We start from the raw sequence: 23,081 nt of genomic DNA, 5'->3' as shown, positions 1-23,081 counted from the left end.
TGTCCGAAAAGAAAAAACAGTGCATCCTAACACATTCTGGATTATAAGGTCTAAAAATAACGATTTTGGCAATTACCGGTAAATGCACACTCATACACATTCTGAAACAGTTTGTATACTGGGATGGTTACGTATTCATGATCATAGGTTTGTTAAAATTTGCCACTTTATACTGTACATGACAGTTGGGTGAAGATAGCTAACTTTGCAGGGACTTGTGCCAGCTCTCCGACCAGTACCGGTACTAAATATCCAGTTTGAATTTTGTGGCGCCATTCAGAAGCCTTTATCATACGGGCATCCTGCTGTGTGTACTCCCACATAAAGTACAGCGGGGTAACGAAGGAAAGACTCCGAAAGACTCTCGTCCCTAGCCCTGCACAAACAATCTGACCAACCGGAGTCAGTGCAGGATCAGGAGACGCCACCGTTGCTACCATTGATACCACCACCTACATGGCCGGATCTATGGATGCACTATTACCTGGGCCGTAAAGCGATCATGTGGATGCACCCATCCCCCCATCCCTGATTGAAAAGCGCCAATAAACACGAACAACAACAACAACAAGCACCCGCCAGAATGATTAAACGCGCGATCTTGGCTCACAGTAGTGCACGTGTGTCGCCACCATTGCATGTGTTTTATCTGTAATGTAGAAATGAGTGTGTAAAAGGCGTGTGTGTGGTATCCTCTTTGGTACGATGGTACGTACACGGGCCGGGTACCGATACCCGCCGCCGCCACGCCGCAGACGTTAGGGATGGATGCGCTGATTGATCTGTCAAAAGTCAAGTTCTAAATTGATCAGTTAGCATTATTTGCAACATTGATGTGGTGCCACAAAATTTGCATCATACCTGTCGACGTTGGAAGCTTTATGAAAGGTAGGTTTGTGTTGATTTGTTCCTTGGGACATAGACCCTATAACTGTCAAAGAACGTAAGCTTCAACTATTTAATTTTAACCGGGCATCAGGCTAGGGCTAGGCCACGCCGCGCCGCGTCGGGCCGTTGCATTTAGCGCCTTTCATTTTCTGCCGTACGTTTTGTAGGCCATGCATGTTTTGTGCTGCCTGTCTTGTGGGCCATGCATGGGTCTTTCCGATCATTCAATGCTGCTTAGTGGAGGCTTTGGTATTTTAAACTATAATCGTAAAATATTTCCTTATTCTTAATCATTAGCGCCAATTGCAATACTGTGCTAACATTATTGAAAAGATGTTTAACGTTAACGTTAGGGGTTTCTAGCTGACAATAAAAGAAAGAAAAGTGAAAACGGGAATGCTCTAGGTTCTAATGTTGATTGACTTCTTCGTTCGGAGCGAGTTCTTAGTTTTATGCATACAAGTGTGTGAATGAGCAGACAGTGGTTGATCAAGATCGACTGTTTAAAAGTTTGTAGGTCCTAGTAACAATCTAGCATTACTAGACAGTAGTGTCTAACAAGTGTAGTAGTAATACGGTAGTGAGTGTGTGATCCAGGATGAGGTGGTGATTGTGTTTACAGTGGGGAGACCACTCTATACAAAACTAAAGTTTGATGAAGATCTTGCCATGACCATGATTGCAGGTTTCAGTTTCTGCTCAAAGTTGACACAAAAATGTTCCATCCTTAAATAAGGTAATTGTCTTTGTTGTAGTCTATGCAAACCATTCTTGTGATCTATAGGTCTACCGTACTTCAGTTTGGCAACATGAATTTAACAATTTGAAGTTAAAGGCAAAGTCAAGAGTTGCAATAATTAACTAGTTACAGTGTACACCAACTAGTGTAGGCCTATGAACCCTACATTAGTACACTATTATTGTCTGTTTTCCAGATGGTATCTGCAATCTGTATCTGACTTCAAACAGACCAGTGTTATCATACCACTGGTACATAAACATAGATGATTCACTAGTTACTGGTACCTCTGCCAAGGAAAGATGTTATGCTTTCATTTGTTGGTGTTTGTCTGTGTGTAAAATATTTGAATGAAACTTGCAAGAAAAGTTTATAATGACTCAAGGAACAGATTATTAAATTTTGGTAGTGATTCAGAAATTTTTATGGATTTTTGAAGGATTTTAAATCTTTTAGCAGATGGGGTCAATAATTTTAGGAGTCTAAGCTGCGCATATTTGAGGTTTGTATAGGCGCACTTAAAGCGCGTGCTCTGCTTGGGCAAGGTGTTTCACTGCTGAAAGCTGATAGTAGTGATGACATAAACAGTCGCCAAAGCTTTTATGTTGGGAAAGGACAATTTTCAGCATGTGGGTAAAAATGACCTGCTTGGCGGAGGTCTGCGCTCTCTGAGTGATTTCCTAGTTTTACTTGATGCACCCTTACATTTCAGCGGTGGTTGAAAAAAAAAAGACAAGACAATATGTCACACTGGATGTTGTAGATTTAATCAATCAGGCAGAGGCTTGATGAGTAAATTTATCAATGCAATTTATCAATTGCATAAATTTATGCAATGCATACAGAGATATTGGAAACCGCTACACATTGAAGCATGTAGTCACCAGAACTGCATGAATGTGACAAGGAATTTGAAAAAGTATTAGTAGAAATTCAAGGCCGGATATAGGCTTTACTTGTATTACAAACTGTCACTCAACTACTGTAAAAGTGGAAATTTTCGCGCATTTCGCGCAATCAGAAACTAGCACGAAAATAAAAGCACACAAATATTTGTGCTTGCTATATGTGCCTGTGCGTGATGTCTTGATTCCGCGGAATTAAAAACACGCGAAACTCTTCTTACCTCGCCAAGTGCGAAAAATCAGTCGCGCGAAAATATCCACTTTTACAGTACTCTACAATGCATTTTGGTATACTTTTGATAATGGCAGTCTGTGTTGATATCCTCAAGTATGTGATGTGTACAACTTGATGGTGCTCTCACTTTAGTCTAAGATGTCCTTCAACCTGATCAATGGAAGACAGGCCTATAAATGAAAATTTTCTTTGGCATTCTCGTAGCTTTATCGTGCAGCACCTATGTAAAAAAAAATATATATAAATTATTCCCATAGAAGTCTTCTCATTTTGAAAGACATTTTTATCTAAGAGTAGCTGCATCTGCATGGCATGAATGCCCTTTTCTCTTCTGTGATGCAGTTCTTCCCATTCTGGGTTTGTGGAGTCTTCTTTTTTTTTTTTTTTTTTTTTCTCATTACCAGTATCTCAAGATGCATTTTGAACTTACAGACAAACAGGTTACTATTAATGGTATTGACAGATATTACCTCATTTATCATTATTATTATTATTATCATTATTATTATCATCATCATCATCATAAAACTACTTTACAAATTCCAATGCAAAACACTGCTTTTGCTTCTTTCTTCTTCTTCTTTTTTTCACCAAAAGTTCAAGGAATATAGTAGCTAACAATGGTGAGGGTATTCACCAGTACACCAAAGCCACACAGAGTGGCACCTGTGGCCTTTGGCAGCGATGGCCACCCCTCAGTATCTGCTAAGCCGTCTGGCACAAAGCCCAGCCTCCGGAAGACTGACAAGGCAGGATACCGATCCTTCTACAACATCCAGAAGACCAAACTGTCTGCCCGCTATCCCTTCTTGCCCAACAAGCAGATCGAGAGAAGGATCAAGCAACTTTGGGAGGATTCTTCGGCAGAGAAGCGGGCAGCATTTTGCTCGTCTTTTGCAGGGTATGAAAAGTTTTTAAAACTATTTGTGTAAATGATTTTGCCATGATGTGCATTTTGTTTTCATGGAGCATAAATATCCAACTATTGACTTGGATTGATGCAGAGAATAAGGATGGTTGTGCTTTCATCAGTAGGTTCATGTGATTCCCTTACTATTTCTGTATTAATGATAATTTTGGATGGATAATCTGACAGTCAGAAGCCTAAATGTTTTTATGTTTCCATAATTGTGTACAAATATCAATGAACTTTGCTTCTTTTTTCTTTTCTTTTTTTAGTGGTTAATTTGAAAACAGCACAGTGTTGTGCTTATAATCATTACATGTATCTACTTGGAAAAAAAAGATTGTAACACTCTGAAATCATTGTGAAATTGTCCATTAGACTTTGCTTATAGAGACATACATCTCTGCTACTTTCCTCTGTTATTCAAATTTTAATCAAATGATTTACCAATTATACATGACTAGACAATCAGCATTTATGAAGCAGCTGCTGTATATTGATCTCTTATCTTCGAAAATCTGAGACAAAATGAAGACCACTAGACTTGCAGAGTAGCTATCTTCCTGAATATAGCCGTGCTCAAAGTCCGTTTTGACCTGTTACAGGACAATTACCGCAAAATCCCCTTTTCGAGGGACAATCCTTAAGGGGCTTGTGAAGAAGCTGAGACCCAAAGAGCAGCCCCCAACCCTGGCTTCAAGCTGTGTAATCAGAGAAGTGCAGAACAGCAATCACACTCCCAGTTCACCTCTTGCCTTCAAGGGTCAGTCCACCAGCTGCATTGTTAGGCAAGGCATCCTCAGGTAAAACAAAGTCTTCAAGACCGGCACTTTTCTTTTGTTATGTCAAAATTTTAATATAGCCAAACACTTAAGTTGTGCCTTGCTTTCCCGTTAAAACTAACTGGCGGTTTTCTTTCATTACATAGAAATTTCATTAAAGCCAGACTGTAAAATATATAAAGATATTATTTAGTTGATAATTTGGAAGCCTGAAGTTTTATTTTGTTGTTATAAATGTGTTCATTATAATGGAATACACTCTACCTACAATGTATTCATTACATATTCATGATTTAAACATTGATGGTTTTAAAAAAACAGTATCTCATTGTTACTTTGAAATAATGTTAGGATTAGCATTTCAAGCACAGTCACACATTGTTACAAAATGTAATTGCATCTATTCCAAACTCATTAATGCTGGTTCATAAGTAAAAAGTTGTGAAAAGGTATCAAGTAAATAAATGAGAATTTGCCTTCGTAGACAAATCTTGTACCCTTTGATATGAAGGAGACATATGTATGTTTCTTCCCTCTACCAAACTCTTCTGTTAGGAGCAGTGAGAAGAAGAGATCTATGCCCAGAACTAGAGTAAGCTTTAGGCTCCTGCAGGATCCAATGACGTCTCCCATATCCAGTGATCACCACTCAAGTTGGTCCTTGAATGACCCCCCTATTGACAAGCTGCCAGGCACAACAATGCTGGGGAATGGAGCAGAAGAGGACAAGGCCAAGGCCTATGTTAACAAGGTGGCAATCCTAAGCTTGAAGCCAGAGGGAACTGAGACAGTCTCGGGCCCGGCAGGAACAGCTTGCAGGCAGCTGAGCTCAGTACAGAGAGTTCTGAGCAAAGATTTTGAAGAGTCTCCCCATCTTGGTGATGCAGGTGAGGATCTGTCATCTGCTGCTGATGTGAACGTAGTGGAACAGGCGGGAGGCACAAACGTGGGAATATCAACCAAAGCAAGTCGCAACACTGGGAATAGTCTACAGAGATATGATGGTCAGACACTTTCAGGTGGCAAGAAAGTGCCTGCAGAGTCGGGAGCAGATGCCCCTCCTGTCCGCCAGTCATGCATAGAAGCTGCCTTTGCTGCAAATGCTAGGTTGACGACTCCAGTGCCATACAATCATAGGCAGGACATTAACAGGCTCGAGAATGCCACACAGAACCGTTCACAGGATGCAATGTCAGAGGTATATCGACTGAAGAAAACAGAGCTGTCTCAAGAGGAGAGGGGAATCTATGAATTCATAGATGAAGATGCAATCCCTGATAAGCCACGTCAGTCCATCACGAGAGATCCATCAGCGGGATTGACAATGACAATGACAACTAGACCAAGACTGAAGAAGGTTAGAGCAGGGCCAGACGCAGAAGACCTAGAGCAGTACAATTTGGACAGCGTTGCCAACAACACCATGTTCAGTCCTGAGAGTCAGTCCAGTTTGTTTTCCCCTGAGCAGCGGCTCACAGGCCAGAGACGTGGAAGGGGAAGACCACGAAAGAATGCCATGACAGAGTCTTCTAAAGCTGCAAAGGAGAGAGATATGCCAAGGGCCAAGGGTACGAGGAGGCGAGGTAGACCACGTAAGTCGATCACAGGTGGTTCTGAGAATGATAGCAATAAAGAAACAGTCAGGGCACAGGCCGTAAAGAGGCCAAGGGGAAGACCCCGAAAATCCCCTAAAGATCCAGCAGTATCCAACCCTTCTCAAGTAGGGTTGCCCAAGGGAGAACACAAAGAGATCAATTCTGTCAAAGTCGTACTTAAAAGAGTTGAAATCAAGTCAGCTGTGTCTTCCGAATGGAACGATTGCAAAGGAGAAGATGCAGAAGAAGAACCTGATACCAATGAGACCACTGATGTCCAGGAGAAGGTGCCATGGATGGTGGATGCCTGCCCACCAGGGTCTTCATCAGATGATGGGGAGAGTGACCGGGGTAATGACATGATGTGTCATCATCCTCTTCTTCAGAATGGCGTTGGCGAGGAGGAAGACAGTTGCTCCTTATCCACGCGAGGATCTCCAGAATTATTTTCAGACAGCCAGAAAATCTGCCGGAACTTCGAGTCATTCTGTCACAACATCACCTCCAATGACAAGGATGAATCTTCTCCTCAGTGGTCCAAGGGTTCATCCAAACACATGTTTGCTCTTGAGGCACCATTGGCAGATGATTGGAGTAGTATTTCCTCATCATTGTCTCCGTATGAAACTAAGGTGAATTATATCAATGAAATTGATAATCGTAATCATCATAGCTTATTGTCAAGAATGATAACGTTGGTACAATTGAAAATTTTAGAGATTGCATTTTATCTGTTATACAGATCATTGGCTCATGGATTTCCACACTACAGTGCACTCTCATTGTAACGAACACACTAACAACAAAATTCTGGTTACAACAAAGCAAAATTTAGGCTCTAACTTTATCACCAGTATATTCTTATATTGTTTATTTGTTGGGTTATAACAAAATTTTGATATAACAAAAGACAATAGCAGGTCCCAAGCACTGTGTTATAACGGGAGTTCACTGTTTCAATGGATTCCAGTATGCATATTCTCATAACAGACCATAATATCTTGCATATAAGATGTGCTTTGTTTGATGCTGAAAAGTATCAGAAAATCCATCTCTTGCACTGAAAAGAAATTTACAATTTAAGGGTACCTACATTGTTCTCTTTTTTTAAGATTATCTTTAATAGAAAGCTCTTTTATAAATAAGTACTGCATTCTTCGTTGTTCTCAGCTTGCACCACATATGTTTACACAGTATGTTTAATCATGGGTGATTCTACCTCATGCGTCTTCATACCAAAATTGACCAGATTTTTTTCAATCACTGTTTCTGACAGGTGATGTCAGTCTCAACAGAATGCAGTGCTTCTCAGGATTGTCACAGCCCTATTCCAGAGCTACCAGAGGATATGATGCCCTCTTCCTTTTCTTCACTGGCATCAGAAGGACTGATCCAATGTCTGACTGTGGGACCAAATCCATGTCAGATTGACAACATGAGACAATTTTCACTGAAACGGAGGATGAGATGTAAGGATGGAGAATTAAATGACTCTTCACAGATGCCGAAGGCAGTGGAAGATGTCAGAGAAGAGGAGGCAAGGAAAGAAGCAGCAGACAGGAAGACAGATGTGCCATTAGGGTCCCCTAAAAGAAAGAGGCAAATAATGCAGAAAAGTCAAGCGATGACCAATTCCACAGCGATAGAGGAAGGGAGAAGTTATGACGTGGTGAAGCGTGTCAGCAGCAAGGACATATTGGGTGATGGGGCAGATATGAGCAAGCTGCAGAAGGGCCCTCTGCCCAGCAAGGCAAACAAGCCATCACAAGACAGCGGCACTGACCTGGCGAGTCACAGAAGAGATATCGTGAAAGATTCATCAGGCAGGGTGTCGAATACATTTCGGCCAAGACCACAGCGATGGAAACCAGATGAGACTGATTTGCAGAACAGAGAGAATGAGCATGTGGTGATCGGAAAGAATTCTGATGCAGGGGATTGTCACAAAAAGCTGTCTAGACCTGTTCTTGTGGAGAGCAGACAGAAACATGTGAACAATTTGGATGGGCCTGAAGATGACAGCAGTGACAATGGTATGGACCAAGGTAGGAATTGGATTATTAATATCTAATTTCATTGAATTAACTTTTTGGTCAATGTGTCATTGTTTGGTTTTGTGTGTGTGTGTGTGTGTTTTTGTTTGTTTGTTTGTCTGTTTTTTGTCTGGCAAGGTGCATATTCATGAGGCTGTGTTTTGTGACCTTGTTTTTACAAGCTTGTAATGCTGTGTGGTATGTCTTATAATTATTAGAGATCTGTTTCATGTATTACACTTCATTTGATGAGGAGGAAAAATAAGAACAAGTTACCTAATAAATCCATTTCTATGACATTTTGCATCTTTACGAGAATAAAAGACGTGACAGTGAAACCAAGGCCTTTTAAACCTGTAACATAGAGTTTACACAATAGTAGTGCAATTCATTGTTCAATTATGTACCAAAAAGTCTGTAGTGTATCTGTCCTGTACAAGGAAAGTGTTCAAAGTTTAGCTGATCCGTTGCATTGATTTTGTTGCTTTAAAAAAAAAAGGTAAATATCATTCATATCTTTTGTTAAAATACTCTGAAGTAATATAAAAAGTAAAGACAGATGTAGAGTGGAATGAGAATAATAGCCTCTGGGAAACACAACTATTGAGGAATGATGGAGCAAGTGGTAAATGCTTGTCAGTTTTTGATCTGGCATGAACCCTACTTTATTGGTCTAACTTTATTCTGCAAGGTTGATGGCATTTTCAGTTTCCTCCCACACATACATCTTCACAATCATAGTGTCATTCTTGTTGCAGCTGCTAAAGATGATGGTCACGATAGTGTGGCTACATCCTCATCATCAGGTGGTCTCTTGTGTGACTTGTTCCAGCCGTGCAAGCCATCCTCACTCGGGACAAATAGGTGAGGATGATGATTAATTCCAATTTTGATGGATTTGGAGGTAATGATTTCAATTTCATTCTTTTTAAAGCTAATCTTGTGAAACTGTCATCTTACACTCAAGCTGGACAACAGACCAATGGGGAAAAATGTGATAGCGGAAACATACCAGTTGCCATAGCAACATTTCTAGGATGTTTCTTGAAAAAAGTCATTCATTTGGATCTGCAGGCTACTTTGATCGTTTCAATGAGATCAAAACATTGAATAGAATTGACCACTGTAACCAATTATCTTCCTGCAAATCCCTGTAATGTGCCTTGTACCACTTACTGTATCACATGTCAACCAGCAGACATTGTAGCAATCATATGTCACTTTGCAGTTCGTCTAATGTTAGAATAAACTCACAGTTTATTACTTTTTGGTAAATGTTCATGGTTATCAGGCATTGGCTTGATGGAGGTTTTGCATTTCTGACCTTCACAGATTAATCAGGCCATCCAGGCAACGGACACCAACTGCTGGCAATGATACATCAAGCTACTTATTCATGGAAGAAAATTTCTTTACATAGAAAAAGTAGAACTCAAATGAGGTTAACTGAACATTGTGTCTGGTTTACTTTGTTTTTATTTCTGTGTCTGTTTGTTTTGTTCTCTTTATATCATGAAGTTTTACACCCTTGTCCCTTTATGGAAATATTGCATACTCTTTTACTTACGTCTGTTTGCTTGAAAAATAATGTGTTAAATTGGTGTTAACTGTTTTGCGATTTAAAAGAAAAATGAGCTGATCAGGATGATGGACAGATCTGTCATTTGAAGTTACAGGTTTGTTGAAGAATTGGAGCTTGAAATTATCAGAAAGGATAGACTACACTGTATATATTCATGTTGTTATTTTCATGCCTCCAGTATTTGTGAGACTGGAACTAAAAGTGACCTAATTTAAACTTAAACGTATCATATGTTTCTTCAGCGTGTAATTGTGAGGTAAGAGTTAAGCTTACCTGTTTGATGACTTTGCATTCTTTTCCTCTTCTACAGGAGTCTTGTAATGAACATACGTAAGCAGTAGATTTATCAGCTCTATGTTGAAAGTTTTTTATACAAACGAATGTTTTGCATTGAATGTGTGTTGAAGATTTGAAAGCTGTCATGAATTATCAGTTATCAGTGTTACTGTTTATGTACCCAATAAAAGTTTTCATTTTATAAGACTTATAATACAGATGCTATTCAAGACATTAAATTGCATTAAAGTGTTCTTTCTTTATATCATTTCAAATACAAAGAGGAATACAAAATCATGTTTCGAACAAGTATTTGATGTGCTCAGCATCTAGTTTTTAGTTTTTTATGTTCCAACGATTTCCATTTTGTGCTTGAGAATCGCTATTTCTTTTAAGATTTGTACATTATCCAATACATCGCTGACTATAAAACAACATGCTGGGAGAATACTTTTACTTCATGCATAGAAGACATTGTAGAGGGAGATTACAATCATGTGGGCTAGTGGTCCAATGCTACTTCTCAGTGAGACTTCGTTATAACGGGAGTCCACTGTACTGAAAGTAGAGGACTTGCTCTCAACAAATAGTTATGTTCCTTGTACAGCTGTGTGAACGAATTGTGTTTTGGGTTTTTTTATTTGAGTAAGGCTGCCTTTTACAATCTAGACATCACATTCTCTTCAGGAAAGGAATAAGAAACTATTTGTTTTTAACTACATTTTAAAGTATTGTTGACACCTGCATACATGCTTTGCAAATCTCTTGATGCATTGCAGTAAAGCATACAGAAAGATGGTGTCAGCTGTGGGAATTCCTATGTGAACCCAGTCATGTTATTTCATTCACAAATTTTCAGTGCTGTGTATATTAGTGTTGTTATCAGTTGTTCGATACACAAGTAGCAAGTGTGTTTATGTGGTTACAATGTACGTGTCAGGATTGAATTCACCCAACAACCTGTTGCAAATGTGCGCAATGGGGTCCAGCTCTGAGCACTGTCACAAATTTACTACTGCTTCTGCTCTTAGTGGATACATCGGAACATTTTGGCTATAAAAGATGTCTACAATATCTATAATGCTTGACACTGCAGGCTCAAACCAACACACCGTTTTTCATATGTTATACATGTAGTTACTGTACAGTGCACTCCCGTTATAATGAACATGGTTATGACGAAATTCCGATTTTAATGAAGTAAAAATTCAGGCCTTTACATTATCCACTTTATGTATTTTATTGTTTATTTGTTCGGTTATAACAAAATTTCGATATAACGAAAGAAAACTGCCGGTCCCGAGGACTTCCCTTATAATGGGAGTTTACTGTATCAAGTCCTTCCCCTGTACAGTGCACTCCCGTTATAACGAACATGGTTATACTGAAATTCCATTACAAGGAAGTGAAAATTCAGGTCCCCAAATCATCAGATATATATCTTTGTATACTTGATTTGTTTGGTCATAACGAAATTTCGATATAACAGAAAAAACCGCCGATCCTGCAATGAGGACTTAGTCATAATGGGAGTCGACTGTATTGGAAAAGAAAAGAAGTTTACGTACTAGGTATCTGCAACTGCTTTGTTTGTTTATGACTCTATGTCTATTCCAGTGTGGCAAGAAATGTAGATAAGAACATCTTGTGCATTTCAGAAATGTTGCCTGTTTCATGGTTCCTCTGTTGACTGAAATAAAGTTGTCGAAGGAAGTTAGTTTGAAATGGTTTCCATGAAGTCTATGTTTTGTTGAGTAGCAGTAGGAGCAGTAGTAGTAGTAGTAGTAGTAGTACAGTATTGACACTAATGAACAACATTGATGAATAGCAATGGCCACAGTAGTAAAATCAGTGTACACAAACCAGAAGTTGTAGCAGCACTACTGGTGTTTCCTTTCAAGTCTAACATTTTCTACTAATATTATATACATTTGTATTTTAATACTCTGATAAACAATACCATTTAAAAAAAAAAAATTACCTGAAGTTTTCTTCCAATACACACCCAGGTATGTCACAGAAGTGTCAATTGGCCATTCTAGTGAGAGCTATCTGTAAGTAACTGGCGAGGCCACAATAGCAAACACAGGTATGAGATTCTGTCTGAGAGGATTTTACCAGTAAAACTCGGTACAATGTTCATTTCCTGTATCTGCTGTTAACAAGATTTTGTTACAGCAAGAATATTCTTGCAGTCCCAACTATCTTGTTATAATAAGGAGGTTTGCCTGTTAATCATCATAATTTGAAATACATGTACAGTGGACTCCCGTTATAACGAAGTCCTCAGGACCGGCAGTTTTCTTTTGTTTTAACGAAATTTCGTTATAACCGAATGAATAAACAATAAAAATACATAGAGTTGATAATGTTGCGGCCCTAAATTTTATTTCGTTGTAACCGGAATTTAGTTATAACCGTGTTCGTTATAACGGGAGTGCACTGTACATGTATTTATATCATTCATATAGTAGCTTGTATTGTATGTTATTATCTGTGCTGTAAAGTGCACTGTAATCATTGAGAAGTATTGAACAACGCTAATGGAGGTCAATGACCCACACACACACCCTCTATACCCAAACATGACATAACAACACACTTGGCAAAACCAACCACACGTCACGAAACGCCATGTAACCAATCATACAGCTGCTGCTCATTGCAACATGCATTGTACACTTTTCTATTGTATACTATTATATCTGAAAGTGTGTGTGTGTTCCGTATATATGTATCACCATGAATACAGTGCCTTTGTACAGATATTATTACATAAGTCATATTTCTTACAATATCGCTGGCAATAGCACACTACGTGTATGTCATAAATTTTCGTGTCTGTTTAGATCCTGATGAAGGCCTACATGGCCAAAAGCTTGAGAACTAAAGTGAAGAGAAAGCAGAAGCTATGTCAGGACCAGTGGAATACTACTATCTTACGCCTATATAATTATACACATAGATATGCAAGTTGAATCAACAAGAGCACTGATACACACTTGGCTAAATGAAGAGCTGTAAAATCAACTGTACATTTATTTACACTGAAAGATACACCGATACATTATTGTATACTGAGGATTGCAATACAGATTTGCACATAAGTGTATCTTTCCATACTTTGGATGCATCATAATCGCATCCCACTGTGCAAAAATGTTGCACAAATCATCGTACCTTGGCACCCATGACCGTTGGCTATCCATAGTAAATGTCTGCACCAAAGTGCATACCTCTGCTTGCTGCTCAACACGCATTTGTCAACATGAGATCTTCTCTAAGATAATGGCACTAATCACAAACGGACTTACATTTGAAAGTTACACTTGTGGACTAGCTCGGTATAAATTCTGTGAATAATCATAACTTTGAGGGGATAACACTTAAGAGCATTTCATAATTTTTGCACACACATTTTACACATAATGAGCACCTCTGCACTCTCGTATACAATGACATTGGTTTCAAGCGATAATAAATTCTGTGACATATTCATAAGATTGACTAATGGGATATATTTGCAGACGAGTGTTAGCCATTCGCAGAAGAGATCATCAACATAGGGTCAATACGTATAATTTCAGATAGTAAAACGAAAATTTGAATTTCACACCCCTTTAAAGCCCCCTTTGAATTTGAACAAATACAACCCTACTAGGACAGGACTGTGCATTAGAGTGAATTTGGCAGATTCAAGTTAAACTACCAGTGGCAGTGAGGAATGTGAAAAGATTTTTAGCAATTTTCCCTTGTGCATCTTCCAATTCCCCTATGAAAGAAACTCAGTTTTCAGCCAACTTTACAAACCCAACAGCCATGAATAAAGCACTTGTGACATATTTGCCTCATGAATCATCAATTCACATTGCACTTAGTAGCATTTGATTTCAGAATTTCTAGCCCCCATCCCCTCCCCCTCCAAGAAAACTGATTTGCATGAGGGCTGTTTTCAGTATTGATGCACAGAATGAAATGTTTTCTCGCATCGTTGGATCATGAGCAAAGCTACAAAAATGTAGCCAACCATTAAATGTCCTTTACTCTTAGTGTGCTACATTATTCTGAGACCACAACTCACAAGCACTATTTATTCAAAGCCATGTACTTTTTTACTGAAGAATTTGTGATAATAATGTAGTACAGGATAAAGTTGCACAGAAAACTGCAAGCTTTGCTTCGATGTAATGCTATGACAAAACTATGGCTATGATGCTTTCAATGTACTATGACAGGCTGCATAAGTGGAAATTTTTGCACTTATCATTTTTCAGGTTCAGCCAGGTAAAATGATTTCTGCATACGTTCTTAATTCTGTGGAATCAAAATATAAAACAGTATAACATTGAACAAGCACAAAAATGTGCTTTCTTTTATCTATACTCTAGTTTCATGCTGCACAAAATGCACAGAAATTTCACACCAGAAAAATCTCCACTTTTACAGCATTGGGTTTGCACACAGTTTTGTGTTTGGGTAAAATATGCAAAGTTGGCAAGCCATTGACTGAGTCAGACGTTCAAACATGGCACACAAAGATTTAAAACCCCATTCCTTACAAGAATTTGAGCTTCCCACAAACATCTTACACACCCTACTAGGCTTGGAAAGTATGTCCCAACAAAATCACAATCAGATTTCCGCATTGATAACGCTCAATCTGACTAAACTGTCTGAAAAAGGGTTTAAAAATACCTATATTTTGCAGAAAACCCCGTTCAATTTGGTCAAGTGGTCAAAGAGAAATGTGGATTGTTGTAAAGCACGTCATGGGTCTGTTTCTTCCAAGTTTAGCACTTGGATGCTTTTGGAAGTGCGTGACAGAACTTGGAGGGAAGAGATTCCTCACATGCTCTACAAATATTCTCATTTCTCTTTGACCACTGAAGCAAATCAGATGGGGTTTTCTGTATGATGTGGGTAACAGTTATTGTTTCATACCTTGAAGTTGTATTTGAATTGATTCACTATCTTTAAAGTTATTGTTGCAGAGGGTCTCGTAAGTTTTTTGGGGACATACGATATAGGCAAAGGGATAGAAGTATCTTACACTGAGATGCACATGTGGGTAAACACATTGGGAGGCAGGTTTTCTTCATTGATGGTTAGGAACCATAGGCCATGTCATACATTAGATTGCCAGAACTTGGTCGCTTTCACTTATTTTTCACCAAAATCTTGCTTTTACACATGCGTATATAAACGTTAGCGTTTTGGGGGCCATCAAGAAATTAATTCTCCAATTTTTGTTGGTTTCCCAGAACTACATACCGTATATCAGAGACAGCTGACAAAAATACATGTCACACAGATCTACCATATCAGCACCTCACAATGTATATATGATAACATTTGTCAAGTTTCATCAGTATACAACTGGAATAATGGGAAGAATAGTGTAATGTTCATAGAGATATTAATTCAATAAATAATCTGATATGCCATTTTCACAGCCAGAATGACTTTACTGCAATACTGCAATACAAAACGCTGAAAATTTCTTTTGAAAGCATAATGCAAGATAGCTGTCTGCGGACGTAACATTTCCAGTACAGAACCAGTGGCTCACAAGAATTCTGCATAAATCATGAAAAATATCTTGTTATACAAGACATAAAGTACCCTGTAGGGCAGGGCTTTATGACCAATAAATACAGGCATGGGTTTTTTACTTCAACAGACGCACACCAACAAAAAGCCCCCCACTGGCATCCAGGAAATCGTATATAAGCCAGAAGACAATGCTCTAATGCATGTGCCTACAATGACACTCTCTGTCCTACATCCTAAGTATTTAAGCCTTACAATTGTATTTTGCTTGTATCCAATCTTCAAATGATAACCTATTCATCAGACCTGAGCTGTCTTGTACTGTGTTAACATACATCACTGCAGCAGTCATTCCATCTGATGCAAGGAAAGGTAGGAGCTCAAAGCACACAATCAACTTCTAACATTCACCGAAAACATCATGTAGTCCAAGGTTCTGACAGCATGGTTATCTGCTGCGTGCTGAGAAATGCTCATCTGGAAATGGGGAGGTTATCTAGTGCCGAGAGCGGACAGCACACCCTCGGGCGAGAACCGATTCAGACTGGAGTGGAAAGCGTCTGAGTGATTCAATCTGTGTGGTGAATGGAGAGAGAAAGCAACAATGACTCTTCTATTGTTTTGAAATACTTTATTTTGCTTGAGAATTTTTTGTTACAGACATTATTCGAATTACTTATTAAGGGGAAAAACTGAGGCCGCTCACTCCAATAAAGCTTAGCACTATATCTTCAGTGTTTTAAAAACACTTTGCATTCTGCAAGAGGTGAATTTTTCTTGTGTACATAGTACAAGAAGATTGCACATTTTATGTGTACTCTTGACATCTTTTATGAAATTATGGTTGTATTTAATTTCAGCAGAGCCACATCACGGGATATATCAGACATTCACTCTGGTTTCATGACAAGACAATCCCCAACAAAGAGTCAATGAGATACAATAAGGATGAGGTTGATAACAAAACCCTTATTTCTTGACAGTCTAATCTCAATATCTGCGTTGACTGGTGAGCCAAACATGCCAGCCAGTGTGCCAATTGGCGAATAGAACCTGGGGATAGGGGTTTAGACATAATCTCTCAAAACTTACATTTTTTCTTGCTGCTGCCAAAGCCTGCAAAGCCCATCATTGCTGCCATGTCTGGATCCATACCCTCGTACCCTCCATCATCATCGGCTCTCCTCTTCCGCTCTTTCCTCTTCTCTCTCCGGTACGCCTTCTGCTTCTCTTCCTGTTAAGGTAACATGCAGGAATGGAATCAGATATTAGCTGCATTCGGACTTTAAAGCAGCTTGAATCGTGTGTCACAATACAATTGTACATGTACAACCCAAGTTTCTCACTTTTTCCTACGTCAGAAGAAATGTGCCAGAAAAGTGTGGCAAAACTTAAATATTGCACAATTTCATGCAGTGATATCTGAATGAATGTCCATCATCTTCACGTTTCACACTTGCAAAGTGTTTTGGGGATGTCACAGACAGCTGAAGGTACAGAAATTTGCATTACAGACGACTTCCATTATGATGAAGTCCTTAGGACTGTCAATTTTCGTTTATCATATTGTAATTTAAATGCTAAATCATAGCCCAACAAAAGATATATAGATAATAATTTTGGACCTCAATTTTTACCTAATAATAACAAGAATTTTGTTATAACCATGTTCGTTGTTAACAGGAGTGCACTGCATATCTGAAGGCATTATGAATGTGGTTTACTTCCTGCATGACAAAATACAACAACCACAAGCTGCAGGCATACCTCCTCCTTCAGCTCCTGCATCCGAGATTCAAAGTCATACTCTTTTTTCTTCTCCTCCGCTTTCTTCTTGTTCATCTCAAACCTCTTCTTCACTTGGTCCAGAGATGATCTCTCTACCTTCATGGACATTCCTAAGTTCCTCTGATCTGTAACAAAAAAAAAAAAAAAAAAAAAAAAAAACAGGGAGATGATAATTGCTTCCACAGGTTTCTGCTGTCAAAACTGTCATTTCAACATGCAGACTTTTTTTTTTCAACAAGACAAGAATATAGAGTACCAAAGTAATGATGTCACAGTCTTTTTTATAGCTTGGGTTGGTACCAGGCGCATGCAAAAACGCTCAGGCCAGATGAGGTTGTTTAGAACCACTTTCAATGAATTGCTATGACACCACACTTTGGTACTCTACAAGGTAAGTAGGGCATTTCAATAAAGAACAAGGCATACAACTACCTGCATGCACTGGAAGTTTTCATAAAAAAAAAATAAAAAAAAATCACACTGCAGTTATGAAGCATGAAATTGTACTAGCTCTTCAAGGTAACATAGCTTTCTAGTACATTTACTTGTGCAGCCTTCTCATGCTCCATGTTTAAGACTTAATTCAGTCTCATTAAACTTGGTTCCTCTCCACGTACAGAAAGATTAAACTTTTACAAGCGTCCCCCCCCCCCCCCCCTGATTCTACCCTGTTCACACGCATCACTCACGTTTCTTGCCATTGATGTGGTCTAGAAAGTTGATGGAATCCTTCACAACACAGTCACACACATCGCAGTAGTATCCGCCCATCTGTGAGGAGGGGGTGGTCTTGGTGATGACCTGGGACTTTCCGAGTTTGGAGTCGAGGTCAACCTTGTAGTCACGCTGCTTGAGGAGCTCCCTCTTGACTGGTGGCTCTTTTCTCCTCCTCTCTGATAAAGGAATGCACAAATATACAAGGTGGACAATGACAGAAGAGGCTGAAGAAATGTGAAGGAGCTTTCGTAAACATTTGATATTCAGGATGTGTCATAATATTTATGTGACATGCATGTTTGCCTTTCAGTTCTGGTACATGGTACAATAGCGCTAAAGAAGTCAATGATATTAACTTTATCTGTCTTATGAGTGGTCCCAATGACTGTAATAGACCTTATGCATATGACGTCACACGGTCTTACTAACTGAAGGGCGCCCTCCCTCAGAGGGCAAGCGATGCGTTGCTAGAGCGTGCTTTTACACGCAAGGCAATGGGCATTTACACACAACATCGGTGTTTCTTTTACTGTCTTTTCTATTGCATGTAATGTACAGCCCTAGATCGGGAAATTCAAGCTTGTATAGCAAAATCGACATTTGATGTATGCATTGCACTCACCAGGTTAATGACATATCCAACATTTTGGCACAATTTTCATGAAAAAAGATGCAACTACCAGCGGTCGTAACAGCTCATCAACCTACGAATCCGTTAGCCAATCACATGCGAGGTAGATTTCTACGTGTTTTTTACTAAAACACGTACCTCGCATGTGATTGGCTAATGAAATTCAAAATGGCGACATACATTCAGCGAACGGCGATGTTGCGCTATGGATACAAATTTCTGCGATATAACCTAGGAATTCTGTAGTTGCTGTGAGTATTTCGATTGCGCAATGTGAGAAAATTACCCAAATATTGCTGCATAATGTGTCATGTCATGTCAAACTTGTTTGATGGTAAAAAAAAACCTGCCACTAGCCTGGGGACTGGCGGCGAGTGAGGCGATCGCCGCTAGCGCGCATAGGAAAAGCACATAACTAGCTGCACGCCTCTGCGATGTCAAGGACTTCGCTTGCCCTCTAAGATGGCGTCGCGAGAGGTTGTCAAGCGAGTGATGACGTCAATGCATAAGGTCTATATGGGCAGAATATAATGACCTGCAATAGCCACAGGATAATTTTCAGTGAAAATGCACACCACAGAACTTTTGAATACAACATGCATGAAAAACATCAAGTGCTTCTTCTTTTTTTCTGGAAAATTTCCCAAATATAATAGCACTGGAGCTGGCTGAGTGAACAGTGATCTCTTTCAAAACTCATATTTGCCTTGAAATCATTTTATGTATCGCTACCAGTGCTTTATTTCAGATGGTACTTTCAGAATTAGAGTGAATTAATCCTTTGCTACTAACCTTTTATTCCACTTTACTTCATGTTTCTTTCTTTCTGTTTTCTTTCTTTCTTTTTTTTTTTTCCTGCTCTACTGCTTGGCTTGAAGTCAGGAAAAAAAAAGTGGAACAAGTCAGGAATATTCTTTGTAGTTGCCTGGGGAAAACATTTTTTTTTTTTTTATATATCAAGCCACAGCCACATAAGGTGACAGATTGTACAGTAAACTGTCATTATTTACTCTCACCTTTCTCCTCCTGTGCCTCCAACTCCTTGTCCAGCCGCTCCTTTGCCAACTTTTCATATTCATCTCTGTCCCACTTTCTTCTGTGATCCTCGGGCCTCTGGAAAAATACATTGTTTCTATTACTCTTACACAATCCATCATCTGAGCTGATTTTTTTTTTCTTCTAACTTTTAGCTGCCCATCAGTTCCTTTAATTAGTAATTTATCACTGATGTATGAGCATCGAGTTTTTGTGCTGCATTGTCTCACTTTGTTATGTTTTGTTTGCCTTTACGGCTTTAGTGCACTCAGCACTCATCACCCATCACTAACGACACAGCCCAGTCGCTATTCGCACGGCGACTGGTCGGGCTATAAACGACACTTATCTAATGTGAGCCACCCTGCCAAAGCGCATGGCCGTACGATGCGATGGGACGTTCTACATAGACACAACAAAAATCAATATGCATGGGACTGATCTTTGGTCTTGCGTTAGCTCAGTTCACCTGAAAATATGTTTCGACTATCGACTATCGTTATGTAAACATTCAGTAAACAACATCGAAGAGCTTCTGGTGTTATCTCTATCAAAATACTCACACTAGCCGATCGACTTGTCCCTGGATAATTCATAGCCATGACTATTCCCGATATTTTTGACAGTCACAGTTTATCTTCCAGCTTCTCCAAATGCATCCGAATGAATCAAATGTTTAGCCTCTACTCAAGCCTGCCTGCGTGCATAAAAAATAAAAAATAAAAAAATAATGAATAGTGAATTTCGCACATTGCCCTGGGCCCGCGCCCGGGCGCGCTGGACAAGTATTTTGAGTGTGTGCGCTTTTTGTTTTGCTTTGTTTTGTTAGCTTTGTTTGTTTTTTTGTTTTTTTTTTACGGGAGGGGATTGTTTACTTTTGTGGGTTTTTTTTTTTTTTTAAATCTACTTCACTAAAGTAAATTGTATAAGACAACATATATTTCAGTGGCGAACAGTACACACGCACACACACACACACACAGTGACACACACACACACACACAAAACGCATAAAACGAAGAAAATGTGGTCTGTGCGTATCATGCACTTTTAGTACTGTAATATAATAACACACTGTATCTATATCTTGGTTATGTTGATAGGAATGATCATTTTGTCATGATGTAACTACTGTATACGACTTCATGAAGTAAATGAGAATGATGTCGGTACATTGTAGCCTATGTAAGTTGTCATATATCTGTCATCCAACTGCAAAAATAATACTCAGTATTTGGTTGTCAAAGAGGACAATGCTTTGGGGGATTTTCCTTGGAGATAATTCTGTTTGGTTGGCTTGAATTGCTTTGTGAAATGTTGATTGGCACTTTTATAATCACATCCATTCACCTACAAACATTTATATATATGAATGTAAACTCCAAATGCCTATAGACATTACATGTGTATGTTATATCGATCGAGGCTCGACACTATCACTTTTTTTTTTCTTTTCTTTTTTTTTCTTTTTTTTTTTTTTGGTGGCTGACAAGTGAAATGTGATGGCCCAAAAAGTAAAGAAAGACATGAAAAATAAAATTGTAACATAAATCATAAAATATCACAATAAAAAAATGACAATTAGTATGTGAAAATAGCTGGTATGATAAATTCCTCCAATTACCACATCTACCATAACCCTGTGACTAGGTACAGAAGAAAAAGACTAAATATGAAATAATTCAATAGAATATTTTGAAGATTGTAATCCATGAAAATTACATGAAATTAGCAGGTATGATTAAGGGCTTCAAATACTGTAATACTGTGCCACATACTGTGACTAAAATTTTACTAAGTCTGAAATGTGCAATATTGAAGTGAGCCATAAAAATGATTTCACATGACATGAAATACATTGTATACATTTAATCAAATTATAACACCTAACATAGGGGTATACCTAGTTGTATTTATCGTAGTGATCAAATTTCGCCTTGAAATTATGGGGGAAACAGTTTTGCCGGATTTGGCAGCAAATAGGCCGAGTTTGGCCATGAAGAGTAGGGATCATCTCACAACCCAATTTTTCATGTAAGTCTTATGAGAGACTTCATAAATGGTTTCTACTTTTCTTCAAAAAGTATCTCATGGCTACAAATGAGTGACTTTGGCTATTCTGAAATTTATGTAAAGACATTTTCGTGATGACTTCATGAGACCGACCCCTGGTCGCGGCAGAACACATGCAATTACATGTAGTTGAAGCACTGAGCCGCAAGATTTTCCCCTATTCTGGATACAGAAAGTAAACCTTGCACACACAAAATGTAAGCCTTGCATATTTAAGTCTCTACTTTTTCTGTGGTTCCTATTGTTTCAAGGGAAGTGGAATAGAAGAGATGAAGCCAGGAGAAAAGAATAGAGAAATCTATGACTTTTTCATTGTGTCAACTTCTGCAATTTATCATCTTATGTGAAGTTGACTTACGTAAGATTTACTGTGTTTATGTCCATGTACATGTACTGTATACGCCGAATATTTCGCGGGGTTTTTATGTTCGTGAATTTCGCGAGTCAGGTGCTATTCGCGAAATTAAAGACACATGAAAATATTGACTCTGAGCCCGATGTACATATCTCCATTCAGTACAGGATTCCACGATCGCGAATTTAACCACTCACGAAATCGTCGGGAATTCCCGAATCACGAAAATTTAGACTCATGAAATATATGGCGTATACAGTATATCACATATCATCATCTTCATATAAGTAAACACTCCTCTAACCCAGCGAATGATATTCTTTATGTCTTCTAAAGGAGCTTTACTAGGTCAGTGCTCTTTATGTTCTGAAAGTACTGTATAGATTTGTGTGAAAATGCTTTCATTCATTTCTACTACTACAGTGCACTCCCGTTACAATGAACACAGAACAAAATTCTTGTTACAACGAAGCAAAAATTATCATCTACTAGTTCAGTATACATCTTTACATACATGTACTTTACTGTTTGGCTATAATGAATTTTGATATAATAAAAGGAAATTCGGCATGGTCCTGAGGATTTTGCTTAACTGGAGTCGCGTGTATATCGTGATTAGTTGGAGAGTTCTCATTGAGAGAGTTCACCAATTTTTCTACATTCCTGCATCCATGTAGTGATGATATACAGTGCACTCCCGTTATAACGAAATGCTCGGGACCGGCAGTTTTCTTTCGTTATAACGAAATTTCGTTATAACCGAACAAATACAATATATAATGAAAACAAGGAAACCACGTATATATATCATATTCTGTTTGCTGAATACTCATCATACACTGGAAAGCTATATGAAATGTGATGGGATAACTGTATCACAATAATACATGCAAATTCCCCTCAGAAACTGCGTGACACAAGGAGCGAACACACAGTGGTGTGGAGCGTTCACCCATGCTATAAATGCTTGTTCCGCTACGTATTTTCGAA

The 23,081-nt window shown here is 38.7% G+C and overlaps 2 protein-coding genes across 3 annotated transcripts; one reads left to right on the top strand and one right to left on the bottom strand.

The window, feature by feature from the left end:
* Positions 1-742: 742 nt before the first annotated feature.
* On the top strand, positions 743-11,667 carry LOC140234636 (uncharacterized). 2 transcript variants are annotated; one of them, XM_072314665.1, is made up of 7 exons: positions 743-888; positions 3,365-3,668; positions 4,280-4,477; positions 5,018-6,683; positions 7,328-8,096; positions 8,843-8,948; positions 9,417-11,667. In XM_072314665.1, exons 2-7 carry the CDS (start codon positions 3,388-3,390, stop codon positions 9,502-9,504), a joined length of 3,108 nt encoding a protein of 1,035 aa, XP_072170766.1. In that variant the 5' UTR covers positions 743-888; positions 3,365-3,387; the 3' UTR covers positions 9,505-11,667. The 2 variants fall into 2 exon arrangements, with proteins under 2 accessions (XP_072170766.1, XP_072170765.1); XM_072314664.1 differs by having other exon boundaries at positions 5,012-6,683.
* A 1,296-nt stretch (positions 11,668-12,963) lies between these two features.
* On the bottom strand, positions 12,964-20,327 carry LOC140234745 (zinc finger matrin-type protein 2-like). The gene is made up of 6 exons (XM_072314785.1): positions 20,227-20,327; positions 19,645-19,741; positions 17,970-18,173; positions 17,260-17,405; positions 16,585-16,726; positions 12,964-16,066 (listed from the first exon to the last, which is right to left on the bottom strand). Exons 1-6 carry the CDS (start codon positions 20,263-20,265, stop codon positions 16,062-16,064), a joined length of 633 nt encoding a protein of 210 aa, XP_072170886.1. The 5' UTR covers positions 20,266-20,327; the 3' UTR covers positions 12,964-16,061.
* Positions 20,328-23,081: the final 2,754 nt, after the last annotated feature.

This window comes from Diadema setosum, chromosome 11 (assembly GCF_964275005.1).
Source record: "Diadema setosum chromosome 11, eeDiaSeto1, whole genome shotgun sequence".
NCBI classification, from domain to species: Eukaryota; Metazoa; Echinodermata; class Echinoidea; order Diadematoida; family Diadematidae; genus Diadema; species Diadema setosum.
Note: the sequence above shows the minus strand (reverse complement) of the source record. Positions and strands in the feature narration are given on the sequence as shown.

Bases quoted from the DNA above. Each gene is read 5' to 3' on its own strand.
- LOC140234636 (XM_072314664.1), top strand. From the start codon at position 3,388: ATGGTGAGGGTATTCACCAGTACACCAAAGCCACACAGAGTGGCACCT. The intron at 8,097-8,842 runs GTAGGAATTGGA...TTCTTGTTGCAG, and splicing joins TGACAATGGTATGGACCAAG to CTGCTAAAGATGATGGTCAC. The intron at 8,949-9,416 runs GTGAGGATGATG...TGACCTTCACAG, and splicing joins TCCTCACTCGGGACAAATAG to ATTAATCAGGCCATCCAGGC.
- LOC140234745 (XM_072314785.1), bottom strand. From the start codon at position 20,265: ATGGCTATGAATTATCCAGGGACAAGTCGATCGGCTAGT. The intron at 18,174-19,644 runs GTGAGAGTAAAT...TTCCTTTATCAG, and splicing joins GGAGGCACAGGAGGAGAAAG to AGAGGAGGAGAAAAGAGCCA. The intron at 17,406-17,969 runs GTGAGTGATGCG...TTTTTGTTACAG, and splicing joins CCACATCAATGGCAAGAAAC to ATCAGAGGAACTTAGGAATG.